General features: G+C 38.7%; 1 protein-coding gene across 2 annotated transcripts in view; it reads right to left on the reverse strand.

Moving 5' to 3' along the window:
- RFTN1 (raftlin, lipid raft linker 1) overlaps positions 1-23,836 on the reverse strand; it is a 98,529-nt gene that overhangs the window by 34,591 nt on the left and 40,102 nt on the right. For both annotated transcript variants that reach the window (XM_065051463.1, XM_065051462.1), the window contains exons 3-4: positions 23,087-23,273; positions 10,948-11,056 (exon numbers count right to left, since the gene is read on the reverse strand). In XM_065051463.1, coding sequence (XP_064907535.1) covers positions 10,948-11,056; positions 23,087-23,273 — 296 coding nt within the window. The remainder of the gene's footprint in view (positions 1-10,947; positions 11,057-23,086; positions 23,274-23,836) is intronic.

Genomic DNA, 23,836 nt, shown 5'->3' on the forward strand with positions numbered 1-23,836 from the left:
GCTGAACCTAATGGGAAGAATTGATGCTACTCTGACAGCGTCACTCAGAACGTATACTAGGTTGGATAAATACTACAATTACTTGTCTTTATGTGCCAGTTTAGTGCGCTAACAAAGAGTACTAACAAAGGTCCTTGTCACACTACATTGTAGGACTAAACAAGAGGAAGAAACATAAAAAGCAGAACAACTACATCTCTACCACTCATCACATCAGAAAAAAAGCTAGATTAAAAATGCCCTTACATTAGGTGATCCATACTAATTTCAGCTGGTTTACTGACCTTTTTCATATTTTAGATATGCTACATACTTGTTCTTTCCAACTTGGGAATTTCTTAATAGGGAAATTCCAACAAACTTTACAATAAATAAAAAAATGTATTTGGTGCTTTCCCAGATAGGAACAGAAACATTTTTATTGCCTTATAAAGTGCTGGTTGGACTATATTAACCACAAATACAAGAACAGGTCTCCATTACAAAAGATGTTCTTGTTCAACAACAGAAGCAGAACTTAACTCATTTATTTCAATCTGGATAAACACCCAAGTGGGTACATTCAAATTAGTTTATAACTGGCATGCAACAAATTGCACTTATGCCTGTTTAAAAATAGAACCTGCTTGAAGAAGGGCTGAAGTTTCATGTGTACAGAGGGCCGAGGCAGTTAAAGAACTTAATGTCATCCCTATAATTTGCTTGATTAGAAACCTGGCATTTTCTCTGAAGGGAAAAAAAATGACAGATTTAGCCTTTGCTATCTGTGAAATAAATATCAGATCTCCTACTAACCCTAGCAGGAATAGAAACAAGCACCGTGTCCAACCCTGATGTCTCTACCTTAACCGAATTTTAGCCAGGGCACTTGTGTTAACATTTCTCAACATTTGTCAAGTGTTATTGTTTATTTCAGAACTGGCTGACTGCTATTTTCATACTTCATTTGGAAAAAAGGAACCATCAGCAGCACCACTAAACATTATGTTGATGTAGCAAATTTATGTCCTATCTTTTTAAATACTTCTGGTTCTCTTGAAGGCTTCCTACCTAATCAGAAAATGGCTGACAGTCTAATTTAAAGATCTGTAAAACCACACCTGGCAACAGTACGGCTGAATGATCCCTGGAGGTGTTTAAAAGATGTATAGATTATGTTCTTAGGGACATGGTTTAGTGCCAGACTTAGGTTACGGTTGCACTCTATGAGTGTCTCTTCCAAACAAAATGAGTCTATGATGAAATCCTCTTTTCTGAAAACTACTTGTTTTAACACTACAGGCCTCACAACCATGAAAGAAATGCAGAGATTCCAGGTTGGAAGCTCATTTTGAACAGCCACATACAGATTTTCTTTTCAAACCTATTTAGAATAAAGACACTTGGCAAGTTCATTGTACAGTTCACATATTCCTTGTGAGTCTGTGTTTCTTGTTGCATTATCAGCTCTGTAATAATCTCGTATTCGTAGCAAGCATGATAGTACGACTTATAAATACAGAAGCTCAGGGATATAGATCCCATGCTGAACAGCGTCATGTACTTTTGCCAGCTTCAGTAATTGCTTACAGGAAGATTCTGTACATTTCTCTCATGGGATGGCACACAGCAAAGCAACTTCCCGCAACCTCAGGATAGTATTCCACCCACATCAATAAACATGGGAAATAACACGCAGCAATTTAATACTGAGGATCTCTCTCTTGGATAAGGAACTTCAAACACATGGTTTAACAAGTGTTAGGAATTTCTCTTAACTCTTGTATGCCAGGAGCTGGACATTTTTGGGATGCATCCAGAAGAGAAGCAGTTTTATTAATGTCATCAGGGCATTCCAGTTTATAGCAGTCCCAAATGGTCTCCAGGCTTACACTTCCTGATGATCTGGGAAAAACCCACCTTCAAAACCTAGGCATTAGCAGTGAACATTTCAGCAACAGGTTTGCTAAACGGTTCATGATATAACAAGGTACTGAAAGAATGCCACAGAAACCCAGTAAAAGGGATTGCTGCTAATATAAAAACAAACAACAGAAACAATTTATGAAGAGCACACAGAGCAAAAATGTGCTTGGAGAAAGGACAACATTCCCTCTGTGCAATGAACTGATTTTCTGATGGTCAGCTGCATTTAGTTAGCTCTGCAGCAAACTACGGGAAAGACTGCTACTTAGTCCTACTGATGGGAAAACATATGGCCTTGGAAACAATAGCTGGGTTAATTTTGCTCAGAGCTATCTTAGACTTTTTCTTTAAGCCAAGCATTAGGCTGCCTTAGCCAATAAAATAAATTCTTGTCTGTCTGTTTATTTGGTTGCAGCTTTTAAAAGAACAATGTTAGAGGCATTAGATCTCATAATGCGTAGCAGAAACAAGACCGCTGTATTTTTCTACCTTCTTTTTAGGATTCAAGCAAATCTCCTTTGACAACCGACATAGCACCCAGCGTCTTCATGTAAGGAACATGATCTTGTGATTTGAGAAGAACGCTATGTACTGCATTCCAGGAGCTGGAACTGGAAAAAGGATGTTCAATACCAGAGTCTTCCAACTGTGTCCTCCTTCATTAATATTTAGTAGTACATGTTTCATCACAAAGAATGAACATCCCTCTTCCAGTTTGTTCATTTGGGAAAACAGATGTTTAAAATTAAGACAGGCTTTTAGTTTGCCTCTGATATGTTTGTAGGTCTCACATGCTGCCTCCTGAGAAGACAAGCAGTCATCAAGAGTTTACTGCTTATTTTAAAACCAATTAAGCTTAGCTAATGATTTGAAGGAGGGGTTTAGCTCTTTCTAAATGACTCAAAACTTTTGTGACTTTGGCATTTCTGCATCTCTGCTACTGAGCTACTAAAGAAGATAATTCTACTCAAACAGCAGAGCAGCAGCTGCTCATCATTTCTCTGTCCTGTTAACCTGAGACTCTGTTTCACTACTTGCAGATTTCCAAACCATGTTACCTTTCCAGGTTTACGCTCACCAATTCTGAATTTGAGATAGACAGTTGATGTTCACATAAATATAAGTAAATATAAATGTAGCTTTTAGAAAGTCAAGGCCCAGTCTGCATTCAAGTTTTCATATTACCATGTATTTTCACTGTCAAATACAAAAAATAGACCATCAGGGATCAAACAGTGGAGAGACGCCTTGAAAAGTGCTACCATAATCCCAAACCACAGAATCATTCTTTAAGCAGTGTTGTTGACAGTGTTTATATTGACACTTCCAGTTAAAACCTTGAACAGAACTTTACCATTTAGGAACTTGAGATAAGAGTACTAGAAATAAGTTGGAAGATCCAAGAGAAGATAATAGAGCCCAAAGACGAATTCAAAAGTTAAGAGGTAATTAGTTTCTTGCAGAAACAGATGTATGCTGCCTATCCCTCTTTGCGGTATGCAGCCCATTGAGCAGAACCATTGACTCGACACTTTGAAGCTCTCGCTGCATTTGTGGCAGAGCACAACACGGCACTGAACAGGGAAAAGAAAGCAAGCTTTGCAGTTTTACAACCTGCTCAGTGGCAGCAGCCTCTGCAAAAGGGAACTGAAACCTGTGAGCAGAAGAGGGAGAAATGTAGTGAAGCAAGTAGCTACTACAACCTCCTGCTATGGCGAGTAACACAGAAGACAGGCTCTTAGGACAGTGCTGCCAAGAGATATTAAGTTACAGCGAGCTATATGCCTCCTGCTACTGGAGCCAAGGCAGTATGTTCATTCCTGAGAACAATATAACCAGACTAAACATGCAGTGCAGCGTGGTGCAAGTACACTCGTTCCTTTCAGCGTATCTCACTAGCTGACAGCTCTTGGAAACTACAGTGGCTCATCCTCTGTGGTCTTGGGTGCGATGATTCTTCTCAAATTATTGTCTTATTTTAGCATCTGTTCCTCCACAGAGCTGGCAAAGGGCAAACATTGCTGCACACGGGCTACAAAGGTTCAGCAACTGCGGTACCTGCCCAAAGGCCATGGAACGTACCTGTGTTCTTCCACTCTGAAAAGAAATCCTGAATTTATCCACGTCATTTAAGATTTATTCCCTAAAAGCTGTTTTAGACCTGGGATAAACTGCTATGGAGCAGCCAGCTATGTTGACTCATCCCAAATATTCGATATACACTGTCAGAAAAAAGTCTGTAGAAACTCTGTCCCAAGTGCTTGCTCTAGAGAACGGGCATTTTCAAAAAGAAGCTCGTGTCTCGTATATGAACCTTTTGAGAGAAACTCCTCTAGTAATTGGTGAACACAAGCAAGGGGAGAATAAAGATTTAGAGATATTTGGCTGAGTGCTGTATCTAACAACCATTTTAGCTGGATGAACACAATCCAATGTTCTTTGTGGAACATGAGAAAAGAGTCATTAGCACTAAAGTGGTTCAAAACTGGCACACAGGTTTAGTCCATCTCTGTCCTAAGCAATGAAAACCAGAACTAAAAGGTTCAGGACAATGGGAATATTTTAAAAATTAATAATTCAGTCTCAAATTTACAGACTTTACAATTAATTTGCAGGGAACTGTTTCATCTTCATACAAACCCAAGAGTGTTTCTTTAAAATCGCATTGTTTCATCAAGCCATCTGTTACTTGCAGCCAAAATTACAATTTGAAAGATTTGCTCATGTCTTATTTTAGCACAGTATAAAATATTATCATATTTATTGTTATTAAAAAAGTCATTTTTCCCACCAGACTGAAGTGGGATCATTAGAAGCACTGACTACTGATTTTATAACATCTATTTTTATCTTGGTCAAGAGGACGACTCTGAAAGCTGCTGGGGGCAAAGGATTATAAAAGCAGGACCAGGCTCCTGGGAGAGTCCTGAAAATAGTTTTGCAATGTTCATGGAAGATATATATCAACACCACTCTTAGAGGGCTTAGTCAAAAGAACACAAGTTGAAAGAAGCTTAACCAGGAACAGATGTTTCCCTTCACACCAGTCTGTTTAAAATACAGTATATGCTATTTTTTACCATCTCTTGCTATATATACACTTACAAAATGTTAACAAAATGCACTTTAATAAATATTATCACAGCAGATGACAAAGAGCTGAACCATTGATGTGGAGTTTCAACTTCTGCTTCATGGCCATATCTACTTCCAAGATCCAAATACTTAAAAATAAAATAGAGGCTCTGTTTGCACTGAAAACATGCAGAAAACAAAGCAGTCAGCTAAATACTCAGCAGTGGTTTTCATTACAATGTGCTAAAGAAATAAGTGTTGTATTGTTCATTTGCAAATACCCTGGAGAGGCAAGGTTTTAGAGTGGGATTTTTTTGGTTTGTTTTAAGGATGGAAACGATTTTAGAAGAGGTTGAGATCACATCTAGATAAGTAATCCTAGGTAATAAACAGTACTCCAGAGGGGTCATTTTCTAGCCACAAAAGTAAATTTGAACTGCTTAATCATTTGAAGAACAATCCTCTGAGCAATATTAAAGGCTCAATTTTTCCCCTCTTCTGTCTTTTACTGCCACCTGCTCTGACTGTGTACCCTGCAGGACATTTCTGAACAGGCCAACTAAAACATATCTGAAGTAAAGGATAATGCTTTGGATTACAATATCTGTCTAACGAACCCTGGCACCAGCAGAGCAATCAGAGACTTCACAGAAGAGATCCTTGTAAGGCTGCAACAGACTCAAGAAATCCATCAGCAGTCTAGTGCTCTTCAGAACACATAAGCTGTATCTCTTTGTTCCTTCTAAAAAAGAAATCTCAATCCAAAGATTTAGAGATGAAGAACAAGAAATGACAAACAAAAGATACATACAGGAATGTGAGAAATACTGGAACGGCTACGAAAAGAACAATATTTTTCTTAGCTATTATAAACAAAAGTAAAAAAGTATACAAAATGAGTAATTTTCACATTCATTTTTCTGAGAAATTCTAGACTTTTGTCTTCTCATTTCCTTGTCATACTGTTACAAACACAAATACTTATATATATTCAAAAGTACATTACGGATACATTTGTCCTATGACACATTTTTTCACATTCTGCATCTTCTTGCTGTTTCATAGTTAGATGCTGAAGGGAGTATTAAAACTCAGAAGTAGGGAGTTCAAAAATCATTTAATATCACTTTCACACACTATATGGATATGGGAAGTCCCTTGTTTTGATGATACATCAGAATGAGCATTTGTCTGGTAAATATGTAGGAAATCACTGAAGAGCCAAGTCTGGGCTGAATCACTCCCTTGACTGGGAACATCTATGGGAAAGATTTCAAAAGCTCTTGAGAATTCATAGAGGCATTTAGTTTTTATTTTGTAGGAGAAACAGAAGTCCTCCAGCCTTGCTTCTACCTAGCACCATAAAAGAAGCTGGAAAATTAACCTCTCTTTGACCAGCAACGCTAACGTAAAAATTCTTCACCAAATGGAGAGAGTTTGATAAAAACATCGATGTGGCAAAACAAGCAGTGAGAGTGACCTGTGGTGGCATGGGCTGTGTTGTGGCTCCTTCCCAACTGCTCAGCCCGTCTCCTGCCTGCTGCTCCCTCCAAAGGAGCGAGGGCAGGTGATGGGCGGGAGGATCAAACCCCTCTGAGAAATGTCTCACCTTTCAGGAGTACACCGAGTTCAGCTACAGTTTAATGTGTATTAATTTCCAGCACATAAACCAACACTTGAAACATACTCATTCCTCATTATAGTTTTGTTGGGTTTTTTTAAACATTTAGAAAAATTACAGCAACAGCAAATACCAGTTGTACAATATATTCCATAAAACTGGCACACGGGCTCAAATACGGTAGATCCTTTCAGCAATGTAGGCTGTGAGTTCTTTATACAAGTGTTAGTACTGTGTGGCCACTCCTTCAAAGCAGTCCAATTCCCTACGCAACTTGCCTTTGTAGCAGGGAGAACTGGTGGTCACTGTTTCAGATGCCAACTCTAGAACAAGCACCTGGGTGGCAGCGTCCTTGCAATGTGTTTTGTTGGCACACTCCTCCCTGAGGTCCCACTCAGGTTTGAGAGGGACCATCACTTCACAGGCCCAGCAATGCTATTACTAGGAAATAAATGTGAACAAACTTATGGGCAAAGTGACTCCGTCTGCAGGAGTCAAAATTGTTTCTAGGGTACTTTGGACTACAGAAGCTGTTCAGAGGACCACTCTCTGGAGCGACACGTTACTAGTGACTTTCAAGCTAGTGCCTCTGTTGGCATTTGTTCACTTACTGAAGTTCACCAAGAGTATGAAGAGAGGGACGAGCAATGAGCAGATTTGACAAACACTTTCACGGTAAGATAAGCATTACAGAGGTGTTTCAAGATGGCAGTTGTTTTCCAAGCTGAACTGGTCCACTTCTGAAAATGCAAACCCAATTATTCATCCATACGGCTGGAAAAAGTTGTCCTCATTTTTGAGTCAAATAAAGACAGACCAGCAGGGAGAGGTCCTTGTCTGATCAAGAACACAAAAGGAAGATGCCTGCCCTTGGATTTCAGTTAAGCTGCAGCATTTTTGAACCACGTGCTTCTGCGCTTATCATACTTCCCCAGGGAAGGGTAATGAGTCCACAGGGACAAGAACTACGACCTCTGCAATGGGGTCAAACTGAAAAAACGTTAATATACAAGAATTTCCTTCTCAAAGAGGCAGGCAACCAAGGATACAAAGATGTGCTTCCTAAATTTTAAAATGTCAGAACTGGGAAGAAAAGGTAAATTTCCTAACTTTTCACCAGCACCACACAGATATGAACATACGAGTAAAACCTGCTGCCTGTTACAGTTCTTCTAGAGCACATAATTCAGATTGATGTGGAAAACCAAGGTCATGAGAAACATATTTGGCATTCATATATGACTGCGTATCCAAAATAACTCTTTTCTTGGGATGTCAGCCTAGTTTCTCCTTCCCTTACTTGTCTCAGCAGATTCAGGATAACACTCTCAGATGAAAAAAACACTAACAGGATACACAGAAATAAAGAGCAACTAAGGAAGTAATTAAAAGCTACCCTATTTTACATGAGACACAAGTCAAAGTATTACAAAGTGAAGTATCTAAGAAGCAACATCTCTGACTTGCAACAACTTCAGAATGATCTGAGCAACAGCGATCAGAAGTTCAGAAGTCAGCTTTGCTCATTAAAAAGCAGATGAGCAAATCTTTAATCTCTGTTTTGCCTGAGAGCTAAAGACAGGAGTGCTAGTACCAATACAGCAGTAAAGTACATATACATCTTCTTTCATTGCCCATGAATTAAATGACAAAGACACCGTGGGACTGTTTGACCTCTTTAGGACATGTTGAGCTGCACTAGATCCACATTGATATGAAAGAATAAACAGAACATGGTAATGTCAGTGTGAGTTGAAAATACAGGAAGAATGAATCTTGTGCAACATGTCCTTAATCCCTGTCTCCAATGGCTCTCACCATTGTCGGAACCCACAGCCATGGCAAAAATGTACAGAAGAGAGTAGAGAATTGGGACAGAGTCCCAAAGCACAGCAGGATCTCAGCAACAGAACACAGGTTTGACCAGAGAGTCTTCTTTTACATTTCTTAAATGTTTTATAGTAAGTGTTGTACTGAAGCACTTTGTTGCAGTGAGCGAGAAGAATTCTCCAGGTGAGATAACATCCCTGTTTCCACTTCATTACTCTTAAACATTTATATGGAGTTACAGAAGAAGAAAAAAAGATATTACCTGTGCTGTATGCCATTGCAAAATTGTCTTTTGTTTGCCAAGAGCAAAGCAGCGAATATGCGATATGACAAATGTTTAAGTGAAAGAAAACATCAGTTGAGAAAAGAAGTTAGCAAAATTGCATCGTTGTTCAAACTCCACGTAAACAATACTGGTTCAACAATGCATAATGAAATTAATAAAATTAATTTTGTCAGGCTAGAGAATTTTTTCTAGTAAATTCATAGCTGGAGAAAACTTTGACTTGTTTTGAAAAATATGGCTACTCTATTTGTTCGGGGGTTTTTTTTACTATTTGCAATGCAACGCAAACCTGTGCTAAAAGCCTCTGTTATGAAAAGCTCTGTGATCAAGGATTTGCCTATTCAATTACAACACTCTATTAACTTGAACTGTATTCCACAGTTTGAGAAGAATTATAGGCTTGTTCTTTTTTGAAAGCAAGCAATTGCCCTTTCTAACAGCTTTTTGTTACTTTTCTTTGAAGAAAATACTTTATTTTTTCATTTATTTTGTTTGTAAACATCTGTTTTATATGCCCTTAAAAGCAATGGACATTTTTGTTGCTCAGACAAATTAGTTAATATGACAATTAATTCCTACTCCCAAACAAGTCCTGTTTTCTGAGTTAGATTTACATAAAAGTGTTGAGACTTTCACAACGTGTTTAATCAGATAGAGACAGTGACACAGCACACACTTGACAGCAACAACTTCAAAGAGCTTCAAATTCCTCCACATCAAATAACATCTGAGGAGGAGTGACATACTCAGCCTACAGAGAAACAGTAAATATACATTTTAGCTATTGAAATTTAAATTATTATATTTCAAAAAGGCATCTACATAACCCCATAATCAAATGGCTTCTACCAACAGAAGCATTTCCATGTCTAGAAAAACATTCTAAAGAGTCTCGGAATTGGAAATGTATGAAAATAAGCTGACTCCTGGGTTGTCATTTTGTTTTCATGTTAGCCATTCTCTTTCTGAAGTTACAAATGCAAAGAAATTTTCTCTTGCAATGATATAAAATTTTGCTACCAGTTGTGACAGATAAGCCTATATTTCTACTCTGACTCAAAAGAACAAAATCAAACATGTTGAAAGTGACAGACAGGATCTACACCAGTTTTGCCTAAGTGTGAGTATATTGAAATAATCAAAGACAGTATCAGAATAAAAGTGCAATAACACAATAAAGCCTGAAACAGTATTTGGATTCAAATGTTTGAATCTCAGTAAGTGTTCAGAAAATTTCAGTTTGTTCTGATACCAAAATCTATATATCTTAAAGTATGATAGTGATGATCAGAAAGTCATAGTTGCATTATTTTTAATTCAGCTTTTATAATTCATAGTAAAAAGGAAAGATTGAGCATGAGTGCAATCTGTCAAGCTGAGTCCCTATCAAGCTCATACAACCTGTGCTGAAATTTGTTCTACAAAATTTTCTTACCTATCATAACTGCAAGATGGATTAAAGATAGGGGAGTATGCCTATTCACACTATTCTTACACCATGTGGCTAAGTAAATATAGTATTTAATGCTAATTTTTATAACATGCAATAGGACACAACAGATGCTGCAAAATTTGAAACATGCACGATTAATCTGTCTTCACTAAAACGGACATAACCTGCTAATTTCCAGTCTGCCAGGATATTATAGCATCAGAAATAATTTTTTAAAAAGGCAACAAAGAATTGCAGGGTTCTTTTCAAATTTCCCAGTATATGTAAAAGTCTATTGAAAGCAACACTATTCTGGATGACAAAGGTATTTAGGTTACCAGTACCATCCCTAACTCCAAACATCATGTGACACTGAAACAAAACTCACATCATTTGGGGGATTCCAGAAGTTACCAAACCTTTTAGCTACAGTATTATCCAATAAGATATTTTGACACTTAAATGGAAATTACATATCTTGTTTCAACTTAAAATGTTTACACCATTATAGAACTGTCTTCTACATTGGTAACTTAGTTGATATGATCTGTGAGAGGTCACTCTCTGTGATACTACAAATCATTTTCTCATAATAATGACCAAACTTGTTTCTCTCAATAAGTATAATTGTCCTTTAGAATATTAAAATTACAAACCATCAAATTCTAGTGCAGAGTTTCAACTGCACAAAATATACACACATTCCTATTGTCAGACTGACAGAACTAGAAACAGTAAGTACAGTGCAAATAAAAGATACTGTGTTTTGGTTTTGCCTTTTTTTTTCTTTTTACTCACTTTTTTAATAAAATCAGGTATCTCCTTTTTATCTGAAAGTTGGTTTAAAAAGGAGCAGCACTCCACCTCCAAGACGTATCGTTCACTAGGGACATCACTTTTTGAAGACCTAAAGAGACAGACAGAAATAAAGAATCAATTTCTGTTCTTGACACTTGATACCCAGGCATCATCCCCTTTACAAATATTTCCCATGGAGAGCTAACCTGCAGACAGAGCTTCGGTTCCAGCACATTCACTCCACTGAGCTCAACACAGTTCTGAAAAGCAGCAGCTACAGCATCTCACCTACTTGCCAGGGAAGGAAATCACACCAATGACCGCAGATGGTGGAACTCCTTGGGGATTTCCAAATATCTTTATTTGGCCAAGAAACACTATGTCAGCCTGGCATCCATGGCCAACGCCAAGGAGAAGCACAGGTGACGTAACTCAGAATATGCAGAAAGCAGGTTCCAATGCAATGGGCTGAGAGATGCTCTGGGCAGCCCCATGTAGGGTGTGTTTCACAGACAGTAATTAACAGAATCTTTTCTCTTATCTACCACCATTTTAAGGCAACATTTAAAAAACGGGGTTAATCAACGTAGTCTATCCTTCAGTCTTACCTTATGCTTTGTTATTGAAAAATGTAAAGCTATGTGTGAAATCCCTTCTCTTTCAGAAACCACTAACTCCTGATATAATTCAAAGTGTATGGCATCGGCCACAGACCTTGCTGAACAAATTGGTACTGTGGAAATATGGCATTGGTCAAAATATGCCAAGAGAAAGTTTGGAAGTTATCCTGAATGATCTTGAGAAAGTTTGTAGGTGTGGACTGCAAAGCAGTGCTACTGAAAGCAGTTTTCATCTCTTCCTGACTCCCATGAAAGGAAACTGATACACTTGATCAATAGAGCAAATCTAGAGAATCATTTGATTCATCAGTTCTTCAGGAGAACACACGGAGGAACGCACAAAAATAAAAGCTAGCCTATAATTCTTAGGATTAATAACAAAGCGTTCATCTTAACATCCCATATGGAGTTATCAAAAGGTCTAGTTCGATGTAAAGAACTAACCCTGGCCAGCAGTCACTTGGTGTGCTGGGTACCTACAGGACTGGGAAAAATGTACAGAAGTTTGAACTGAGCATGCTGAGGTAGCAGTAAAACAACAGCACAAGGGCTTCGCAGGTGGCCATGATTGCAAAAGCAAGTACATGTAAAAGCCCTGTTCAGAGGACTGAGACTGTGCAACACGTACAACACGCTTCAGCTGCAGGTGGCCCCTGTGGCTTTCCTGAGATGCCAACAGTGACCCAGAGCCCTGGGATGTGTCAGCTCCTGCCTGCCAACCGGCCGGGTGTCTCCTGGACAACAGCGCAGAAATTCACTCAAGTACCACACGACGTCGTGTTCTGTATTTGATCCCCCCACTTTCCCGCAGGCTACACTCTCCCTTCGTTTCTGTCATCTCACTGATATGTGGGACAGGCAGTACCAGGCTGCGAATTGAAACACTGAAATCCATTCCCTACGTGTTCTTCTGCTCTCTTCTAGGTTCTTCTTATAACTTGTGGTCCCACTCTGTCCTTGATTCTGGACACAAGTGTTAACAGAACATTGAACAGTGTCCATGGCAACTTTCCAAACATCTTTATAGGATTTAAAGAATCATTATTGGGGGACTGAAAGTGTTCCACCACTACTCCTCTGTAACAGGTGCACAGAAATTACTTTAAGCAGCAAAGCACAACTCTGTCAAGAAAAAAGGAATCACTTTGTGAGGGACAACACATGAACTGCAGACAACCATTTTTGCTGTTCTAGATAAAGTCCCAGATAATAATGTATTCTGTGCAGATTTTCTGCCACAAATGAACTCAGTGAATTCGAGAACATAAATCTAAACTTAAGAAAGTCTTCCTGCTGGAAGACCCAACCTACATTTTTTTTAGTAAGATCTGAATATGACTAACTGGAAATGTAGGCCTGATGTTATCTAGCCATGTTCCAAATAGAAATAAGTATGAGTTAGGGTTCTCTAATGCTCTAGCAATCACTAAACCTTCAAAACTGCCACTTAATATTGCAATGCAAAGACCATGCAACATCAAACAAAGCAAACAGTTCCTCAGTGCATTGGTTGTTGTATAATTACCAATCAGAAGTGGGTTACTCAGAACAAGCAGCAGGGATTCAAGCCCCTTTTAGACAATCAATCCTGGTTTGGGGAGACATCACTAAACCTCTACAAACATGAGGACCATACATCTCTACCAGTTCCCTTGCTGGGACAACCCATCGCACTCATCATGGTCCCTTCCAGCCCAGCTGAGGAAGACACACTCCCAGTCCAGAGGCTTTGAAATAATACAGCTCAAATCCAAAGTTAAGATATCAAATCCCAGAAATTAAGTATGTGCCATGCTATTTCTGCATCCACCCTTTCGCCAAGGCCTGTTCCTTACCCAGTCATGAGGTCTCTGTGCAATCTGCAATGCTGCTGTAAATACTTGCTGTGATAGACATAAAAACTTACTATTCTAACTTTTGCAAAAGAACGACAAAGACTGTATTTCATGTTTAAACCCACTGGCTACCTGTAAAAATGAATTCTTTTCAACCTGTATTGGTGAGATTTACACAGAGGTATAAGGAAGAGGAAAGTTTGCCCTTGAATCACTGTCTCCTAATTCCTCTCCTCCCCCTCAACAGCTCCCTGGTCTCTGATTCTGTGCAGTTTTTGGAGAACTTGCTTCCTCCTTCTTTGGAAGGAGTGCAAGTATCTGAGATACAGATTATATCCACAAAAATACAGGGAATCTTACTGCAGCTGCTTAAAATGACCTGTTTATTTTTACTCTTTTAACAAGCACTTACTTTGAAATACGCTTGCTGCTTGTAAATATTTAAACAAACAGAAGACAGTGAATTCTTCCTCTAAGAGTCTGGGGGCTACCTTGGCACTAGGGCTCATGAAAAAAATCTCATCAAATACCATCGTACTCTGCTAGGAACATTATGCACAGAACACACGTAACAGATCCTGCTAAAGGCCATAAAATCTTTAGTTAAAATCTTCCAACAGAAGTACTCTATATTACCAAAATGTATTTTTCCATTCTTTCAAGTAAAATATGTCCATATATGTTAAAGGCAAGTCTTTGTCTATACTGGTAGTTTTCACCTTTTTAGGAAACATTTAAGAGCCTGTTATTCTGTCAAAAAACAAACAAATGAAAACAAAAGCCATAGCTTTTCATATGAAAATAATAAGTAGCTGTAGATTTCACAGACCACAAAAATAATTTTCTGAGCAAATCCAGGTGGGCAAGAAGTTATTTCCAGCCTCTATACAATAACCAATGTATTTCATAAATGAATCACAAAGTATTTTATAAACATCATAAAATTCTCTCACGAAACTCTTAATACTATTAGTATAGCTGTAGAGAAGTAGCTAAATATAGGTACAGGTAAATTCCATACTGAACAGAAATTATTGTATTTTTGCTTTGATTCATTTCATGGGACTACTTTTAGAACCACTTTCATTAAAGACTATGAATTAGGACCCCCCAAATACGTATATCTGTCAAGATCACAAAAGTCAGAGGAAAAGTCAGAAGTAGAGCTCATGTCTCCTGACTTCAGTCTTGTCCCTGCACTTGCATTCCCCTGTTCTCTTCTGAAGGACAGATGTCAGTCATTTGAGAAATAATCAAATAATCCATACTATAGAGTCTCTTATCAGTTTTACAGCACAGCAAGTTGCTGGGAGTCCAATGTATAAAATTATTTAAAATTAAAGCCACAGTTTTATGTAAAGTTAACTTGCACTTTCCGATCATAAAATATTTCTCAACAGAAAGCGAAAAAGAAAAGCTGAAATCAGTTCATTAAAAAAAAAAAAAATGGGTAGGCCCCAAGAGTCTGAAAGATCTTCCTTTTCTTCTAGATGTACAGTCAGTGATTTCTTCCTCTTCTCTTCCTAGGTTGGAAAACTGGATTTTCCTTCCTTCACTGTTTGCAAACATTCAAGTTTTTTTAATTACCTTTGTTCCTCCTAGAAAAAATTCCCTGGGTTAAATAAAAACGGCCCAGCTGTAAAAGAACCACCCCTGGATACAGTAAGGTTGTACCCTTCTTGGAAGGTAAGATGAACCAGAGAAGCTGCGACACTCCAACCCATTACAACACCCCGTACTCACTATCAGACATTTTGGGATACCCAAGAGGAACAGCGTGACCAAGGCCACTGCTTTACCTGCAGTGGGGAAGGGCAGTCTCCTGCCCACAGCCCCAGGAGAGGACAACCACTGGTTAATTGTGGACATCGACAAAAATTTCACTGTATCTTACACGCCCTGGGCCTTCATTTGTTTTTCTTCCTTTGTTACATATCTCATTGTTTGTTTATCGATTTTCCTGAAGAAGGATTTTTCCATCACTGCAGATACCCTCAGTGACCACCATGGACAACCTTAACTGGGGGAGGCAAAGAGCTGAGAGGGAATTTGAGTCTTCCTGGTGTTGTGCAGAGGGACATCAAGGCTGGGGGTAGAGGGTACCCTCAACTGTTACTGATATGGAAAAGGTTGAGGATCACAGACTGAAAAAGAATAGCATCTTGAGTCCTACACAGTACCTCTAGTGCCACTAAAGAAAAAGAAAATACATAGAATAAATAAGATTTTCACTTATAACTGGAAGTCCACTGGCCAAAAATATATTTACGAGGGTTGTTTCAGTAGGCTGTCATTTCCTGCCCAGCTGTTTGCAGTTAAGTGCCATTTCATGGTAGATAAACCATTACCAGCTGTAGAGTACCAGTAACTTATACAGTAAGTATTAAAGCTGACAACTCTGTGTCTATTACAAACCCTATTTCCAACCCTTTTCAGATACTAGAAGGAAAGGAGGGAGCCAGCATTTGGTCCTAATCTTCCTGAAGTTCCTCATGCTCATGAATTCAGAAAGCCAAAAGCACACTTGTAAGCTGCACAGACACTCTAACTAGTTGCTTAAGATGATGCCAGGAATATAAGTGCAGTTTTGAGACCTTCCACCACATAAGAATAGCTCTACTGTTCAAAATATAACTGTACATTTATAACAAACTGATCTACATTAAGAAAAAGTAAAACCACGTCATGGTAATTAAAATGAGCAATTGCTATCTACGTAATTCCAGGTTAAAAATCTAGCAAAACTACAGCATCTGAAAACCAAGACGGCAGCAATTAGAAACCCATAGTTTTATGATGCCCACCCAACACACACTCAATTTTTTATAAAAATAAAACCAGGTATATTGTATCGTAACAAACCCAACCCTAACCCACATGACACTGTTTAAGCTTTGTTATCTAAGCATTGCCTTTACCAGGTATTTTCTCATACAGGAGACCTTATCACTAGAATATATATATATTTTTAGTAAAACTTTTTTTCAATGAGAGCATATAGTTTCTTGAGAAATGTTCAGGCATGTATGGATACATAGGCATCTTTAATGTGCAGTGTTTATAATTTTGAGAACGCAGATGAAAGAACATTTATTTTGGGTCAATGTTAAAAGCTGTTGTGAGGAAATATGTATTGCTTTGAACTTGAAACAAATAACAAGCTTTAAAAACTCAAGCCATTGTCCCTTGAGCTAGAGGAAGATATCTGTTGAATCTCGGGTATATTATTTTTTCAGCAAGCTGAAATCAGCCTGCTGAGAACAACAACACACACACTGCATTTGCACACAAAACATGTTTGATCCTAATGCTCATGACGGCAAGGTCAGACATGTGCCATCTTCAAGCCTAAATCCTATAAGAAAACCAAACAGGTGCACATACACACACGCTTTTACATTTAAACTAAAAATATATTGTACCAGTGCAAAGTATCTACTTTCAAGAAGTCAAGCAAGCACAGAAGCACTGGAGGAGATCACTGATATTTTCTGTCAGACCGTATCATTGTGATACACCTTCGGCTGCACTTTCTATATTTCTGCAGAGATCTTTTGTAGCACATTTCAGGGTCCATGAAGAAGAGGGCTGGGAACAGTCAGCATGGATGTGGCAAGGGGAAATTATAATTTCGACCACCCTGACTACCTCTGACACTAAAATGAGTGGATTTGTGGGCAAGTGGGAGAGGGCAGTGACTGTCATTGACAGTAATTTTAGCAGGAGGTTTGGCACTGGTCCCCACATTCCTCTTGTATGCAAGCAAGGGTACTACAGACTGGAAAACCAGATGAGTAAAAACCAGTTCCATGGTCAATGGTGATGCCCTGTCTGGAGGCCAGTGACAAGCGGAATCCCCACCCAGGGGTCTGCAACCTGGGACCTGTCGTGTTTAACATCTTCATTGGTGCCACGGAGGAGGGGACATGGTGTTTACTCGTCAGGTTTGCAAATGACATCGGAAGGGGGGATGCAGCTGACATGGCAGAGTGTGTGCTCCAAGAAAGCTCGAGACCACTGTGCATCATTTATACAGTGATGAGCCACGGAAAGTCAAATGTGGCATGAGAAGTTTTCACATGGAAAATGAAGAAATATCCGCAGAAGCTCCACAAGAGGCTTGCCAGGCAGCAGCACCAGTCATGGCTCAAGGCTCTCTCCACCGAACTCTACAGAAAGTCAGACCAAAGACTCCCTGTTTCAAGCACCTATCAAAAAAGCTGGAAGAGAAGATAAGCTTTTTGGAGCTTGAGTGTCTCTAACAGCTCAGAATCAGCAATTTGATTAATCATCTGGATGTTTTTAGAAACATTTTCCTCTGCCTTCAGAGGGCAAATGTGCAAATCCAAATGCCAGAGGACAAAACCAAGACTCCACAAAATGTAACACTTCCAGGGGCTGCTGCTTCTTCCCACATAATTATGTCTTTTCATATTTCACAAGTTCCTTGGTAAAATAGAGTTTCCCTTTCTTTCATGGGAAGGGCTGTTCACTGCTATTAAAAGAGGAGTTTAGTATGACTAGAAAAAGACAGTGAGAGAGAGCTGATCTTTCAGGTGTGAAAAATCAGGGTTTCCCCTGACTTAGCTGCCCAAAACCTTCGATGAACATAATCAAGCAAATACAAAGTGGACACTGACAACTGGAAAAGAAAACATAGCCTAAAGAAACAACACAACAATCAGTGTCTTGTTTAAGCCATTTCAATCTTTTATATCATGCTACTTTGCATTTTCTATAAATCCAGACTTTCTCTAAATCCGTTTTCTACGTAAAACCAAACTTTAAAAGACACAGAGGACAGAAAAATGTAGCTATATATCAGAAGATGCCAGTAATTGAAATAACTTGGAATTAACATTGCAGACTGGAAAAAAAAAAATAAACTGTAAAAATCCTGGTTTACTATTAAACTTTTGAACTCAGTCTGTCAAATTCCTTTGCAGATAAATAGAATTATTTTGGCCAAGTGATGAAAGTTTGCATTTCATCAGGATTAATGTATATAGGGAAATTATAGAAAGAGAATCAGAATCATCTCATCAAGTGAATCACTAGGACACCTGACACCTCATTATTTTACAGAAAGGGAAAACAGCTGCAAAGTTGTTTGAGGCAAACATAGAAGTCTCCTCCAATAATATTATTCTTAAATTATACTACTTAGTCTACTTCTGCATGGTAATGTTTCCCTGCTGATTGCTTTATTGATTGAAGACAAAACCTATAGAAGAATATGTCCTAAGACATAGATGGAACAACAGAGAAAAAAACCCCTCTGGAATTCAATTTATATCCCCTCCTTCATTCTACTGTGGTGAAGTGAAGCATCTGCAAACACGTCAAAACTGCTGTAAGCAGTTTATGAGCCTGGACCATGTATCTTTCCTAGTGGAAGAGAATTGAGCTTACTTTCTGGTGCACAGTGTTTAGAAAGAGAAATTAAAACATTTTCATTGCCATCGAATTTTGAAACTGTAAGATACTAGACAAAGGTGTCACACTACAGGGAGCTGGGAATAACTCAAAGTGGCTTTGTGCTGTGGTTTTGTTCCTATTCTGTGCTGGGGCTGACTTTGCGATTTCTTTGCATGGAACAGGTTATCTGCAACAGCCACAAACTGTCTGAAATAGTAACGTGCACAGGACACCTAAACAGAGATTGTTGTGTTAAAAAAATGCAAGTATGAAAATAAAAGGGCAAAGAGATAAAGGTTATTACACACATGAAGAACTAACAATCTCTGCTCCTTGGAGGAATGTAAGTGACATAGATGCTACTCTCCTTATCTTGGTAAGCCAGAACCTCACAAAGGCACAGACCTTCCCTTGTCCCTTCCGCCAGAAGAGGTTTATTGTCACACGGTCACTCATTCCAGGGGACCACCATATATCCCTTTTCCTGAGATTCTTGTCTTCAAGTATAAATCAGTGTGAATCTAGTTTTTTCAAGCATGAATCAACACAAACCAGCAGACCAGGGGCTACACTTCACCCCTGGAGCCTTCCTTACATTCATAAAAAATAAACCTATAAAAACCTGGGCTTGAAGATTTTACTTTGAAATTTTTTATGAGATGCATTCTCCAAGAAACCAAAGTATCTCAGAACTCAGCACAGTCAATAAACAGTCAATTACTTTTTAATTAAGAAGCCCATTGAAATTTAGCAAGAGAAAGTATTCAGAGGAGCATTAAAGTTACTAGTCCTCTATCTGACAACTGAACTTACAAACCACTTCCAACCAACTGGTTAGTGTGCACAATACAATTAAGTGCTACAGAAATATTTATATTTATTGTATTAAATTTAATGAGAGCAATGGCAGAGTTCTTCAGCTGCTTGGTAAGACTACTTCACGTCCAGTGCCTCTACAGACTTATACGCACCTATATTTACTTCATTTACTTTAATTGAACATGACGCTTTTTGCAATGCAAACAATTATATTGCTGACTTGAAAAAATAAATCTGTCCTTTACTTTCATATTCTCCCTAACATTTCCAAGAGAACAACTTTGCTTTTGAACATTTATGGCTTCCGTATATGTTAAGAATGCATTTCCTCCGATGTCCCAGAGCAGGAATGACTCTTACTTCCTTAATTATCAGAACTGATTAGATAGCTACGATAATGAAGTCACAGAGATACCAGTACAGATTAAACACAAAACTATCCTAGCAACCTTAAAAGTCACTTTAAATGTACAATGGCATTGCAAATTCACACTGAGTGTTTTAAAACCCTGGGACAGTGGCAAAATAGGAGAAGTAATGCTGACAGGTACTTCCTTCATAAGTTTTAATGCATAGACATATCTAAGCATTACTTTTCCATTTTATTCTTGAACAAATTAAGGCACTGCCAATCGCAGTGGTAGCAGCAGTGTGTAGATCCTGATGCACAACAGCTGCTGCCAGCAGTTCTTAGCTTTGGAGAGGCAGTGCTATCAAACACAGGCCTCAAAATGTGAGCCAACAGTATTCATTTTTAAACATAAAACCAACTTATAAAGGTGCAACGCTGGCTAAAGACTAACGTATTAGAGGTTAAAGATGAACATATTAATTTCTATCTCTGTATACACAGAATTAACCTTACCACACCAAAAAGGCACTAATACAACAATTTCTTTCCTCTTCCATTCAGGCAACATAAATAGAAAGGTGAAAAAACAGCACCTGGTATCTGCTGTAGAACTGACAGCTTGAAGCAGATGTTGGAGCCATCCATGGTGCAACACCTGCAGTAAGAAAGGAGCTACAGCCTCAGGTGTTTTGCAGAAAATGTCTGGGAAGCCCAAAGATGGGCCCCACACCAAGGTACAGAGCTTTTTATGACTCCTTGGCTCCCTGTGAATGCCTGGTACCACCACTAGAGAAAACAGCAGGGGACCACTTTGTACTTCAGAGCATACGTGAAGTTACTAGTGATCCTACAACTCTAGCTAGACTACTTACATTCTGAAAACCTTACAACAGAAATTAACACTCGTCTGGTCAATAAATATCCCAAGCAGAACTTAACTTCTACCCAAGAGTTCAACTGTTTTATAGACAGCCTACAGATGCCAGGGACCTGACAGTCCTTAGTGAAAAAAGGATAATTTATTCTTTAGCAGCAGTGTAATAAGAATGGTTAATTTTAAAAATTAACAGTATGTCTGGTTTTTTTTTTCCCTACTGTCACCAATTTCATCCTCTCCAAGTTGCTAGTGGAATCCACACACAGCTGGTCTCCATGCAGGCCAAGGTCACCTGAAATCTGTGCAACACCTGTCTCTCTTCACCGGGTTTGGCAGTGCAAATGTTCATTGCACCCACACACTGTACAAGCAGCTTCTCCCATCCTCTCAGGCAAACTCGGGAACATTTAAACTACATGAAACACCAAACTGATGTCATTTCCCTTGCTGGTACTTGTCTGTTTTTTCCCCGCTGCACGAAGTCTCTTCCGCTTCCCCAGGCAGTGAGAAATGACAGATAAGGCAATGGAAAGAAATGGAGTGTGAATGTAAAAGGAAATATAATTGGTTCAAGACTCTCTACTGTCTTCAATTTTGTACAGTCATTTACAGCTGTCTAAAGTGTGTGAAACACTGGCATCCAAGTGAGTGAGCAGGCAATTAAGATTTTGTGCTCTTTCACAATCACTCTGCACAGATGTAAACTACTGGATACGGTACGAGGCAGCAGCGAAACGCTGAGCACTCTGGCTTGAAGACCCTGTAGCTCTGCTGAGAAGGATGCTGCTTTCCCCTCGTGTGTCTTCACAGCTCAGTCCTGGAAGATGCTGAATCCTTGGACACAGATCCAGCAGAAGTGCTTAAGCACTCAGCATTGCAAACTCATGAATGTAAATACTTGGATTATTTGCAGCAGAGTATTTTGTAGGCAGGGAAAACAAGCTTGCCCAAAAATCAGGCAAACTCAGCCCAATATTACTCAAGAAGGCCACCGTTCAGCCAGTTTTGACCATGAAACTGGAAACACTTTAAACAATAGTATCAGGAAGACCGCAGGAAGTTTTGTACTAAGAGAAGTAAAATAAAGTCAAGGTAAACTGAGAATTCTTTTCAAAGCTAAAATTGCCTGCGACACCTAATGCCATAAATGAAATGCAAAACTTTTCCTTAGGTCACACACTGAACTTCAACTCCCATAATAATTGCTACCCATTGATTACCAACCTATAGCAAACTGAATGGTGCATTACTTTAGTTTGAAGAGGTATCTAAAACAGTTACATCCTTTCTTTCAAGCATAAGCACAAAGAGAGAGCATAGGATTGGCAAATGGAGGCCTGATTATCCCCCAGGTTTCAGTACAGGTCACTGCAAAAAAGGGGCAGACTGAGGAATGCAACTAATGTAGGAAAACTGCACAAAATTACTGCAACAGCAGAGGCAGCTGCAGAGTTGTGGGCAGTCAGGTAATGTTAAATTATGTTTTAAATCATTTAAACCACTAAAAATCATAACTATGTGTTTTAAATATTCACGTTTTAATTTTCATCTGGACTATTTGTGAGTACATTCTACCAATTCTTTTAAATCAGATTAAAACACAGAAGAACAGTATTCCTGTTTGTTTACTCATCCTCAGACTTATTATTACATAAAACATTCTTAATACATTTTAAGAGAGCGAACAATGCAGGAGAGTCATCTTTTTATTTAAAGTTTGCACTGATTTAGAAATTAAAATAACTTGTATTGTTTAGAGGAAAGAAGGATGTAAACTCTACAGATAAATTTAAGAAGTATGCATTAGTACTACAGTTCTCAAATTAATTGCATTAACTGTAACCATCTAAACACAAAATATGCCTTTTCTAAGCAAACGCTTCTTCTCTCTTAATTTAATCTAATAAATTCTTAAAGGGTACCAACGGGACTATCCTCACAAATTGTCAGGCATAGGGCTTGTTTGTTTGCCTCTCATGACAACACGTCCCGAAATGCAGAGCGTATTTCAACTCGTTATTCTCCGAGTTATCTGCCAAACTGCAGATGAATTATAAACATGAAGAACATGTTAAGCCTATTCAAGCCCACAAAAGGAAAAAAAAAAAACAAACCAAGTCTTGCACAGTAAACTCTGCTATAATTTCCTGATGTAGGTCAAAACTCAGCAGGAAATCACATTGTCTATTTTTATCCCAGTTCACTGGAAGTGCTTTACCTTTCTGTTTTCTTGATAAGCACAGCCCTGAAGATTTGTTCCTGGGGAGTTTTCTCTTTTTCATCAGTTGGTTGCACGAAAGGGTGGACAGCAGCCAAGACGAAGCCCTGCTGGTACAATTCTTGCAGCTGAGCTGGAAGATCGTGCAAGGAGGAGAGCTTGATTGCTGATGATCCTGGCAACTCAGCTGGAAACAAAAAGAAATTGGTCAATAATCCTACACCAGACTATCATGTTTTTTAAAATCCAGGCTCTTCAGCGTCAAGCAAGCTTCACACTGATCTATAAAATTAACACAAAAATTGACCTTTCCTGAGGCCCATTTTGTATTTCTGATTTTAAGCAGTCTGTCTTGGCAAAGGACTTGTATCACACAAGAGACTGGTGCAATTAAAGAAGCAGTCAGACACGTTAAAATGCCAAATTCACTACATACTCTGGGAGAGAAGAAGCGGAGGTTTTAACAAAAACAAGGTAGTTTGTCAAAAGATATTCTAAGTTTTAGTTCTTGTCATAGTAATCCAAGTTAAGGAGAGCAAGCCATGAGTCAAAAATATAAAATGATAGCAAGGGGATAGTCAATGAAGGTAGAACATTTTAAATTTGAAAGCAACAAACAGAAGCATCCATCTGCACAAAAGCTGCATTATCAGACTAAGATCACTGATGGTAAACTCTGTTGAGACGAAATATTTACCAATACTTCTGAAGGGTACTTTGTATGTATATTGTAAACAAGAACGCTAAGAT

This window comes from Columba livia, chromosome 2 (assembly GCF_036013475.1).
Source record: "Columba livia isolate bColLiv1 breed racing homer chromosome 2, bColLiv1.pat.W.v2, whole genome shotgun sequence".
NCBI classification, from domain to species: domain Eukaryota; kingdom Metazoa; phylum Chordata; class Aves; order Columbiformes; family Columbidae; genus Columba; species Columba livia.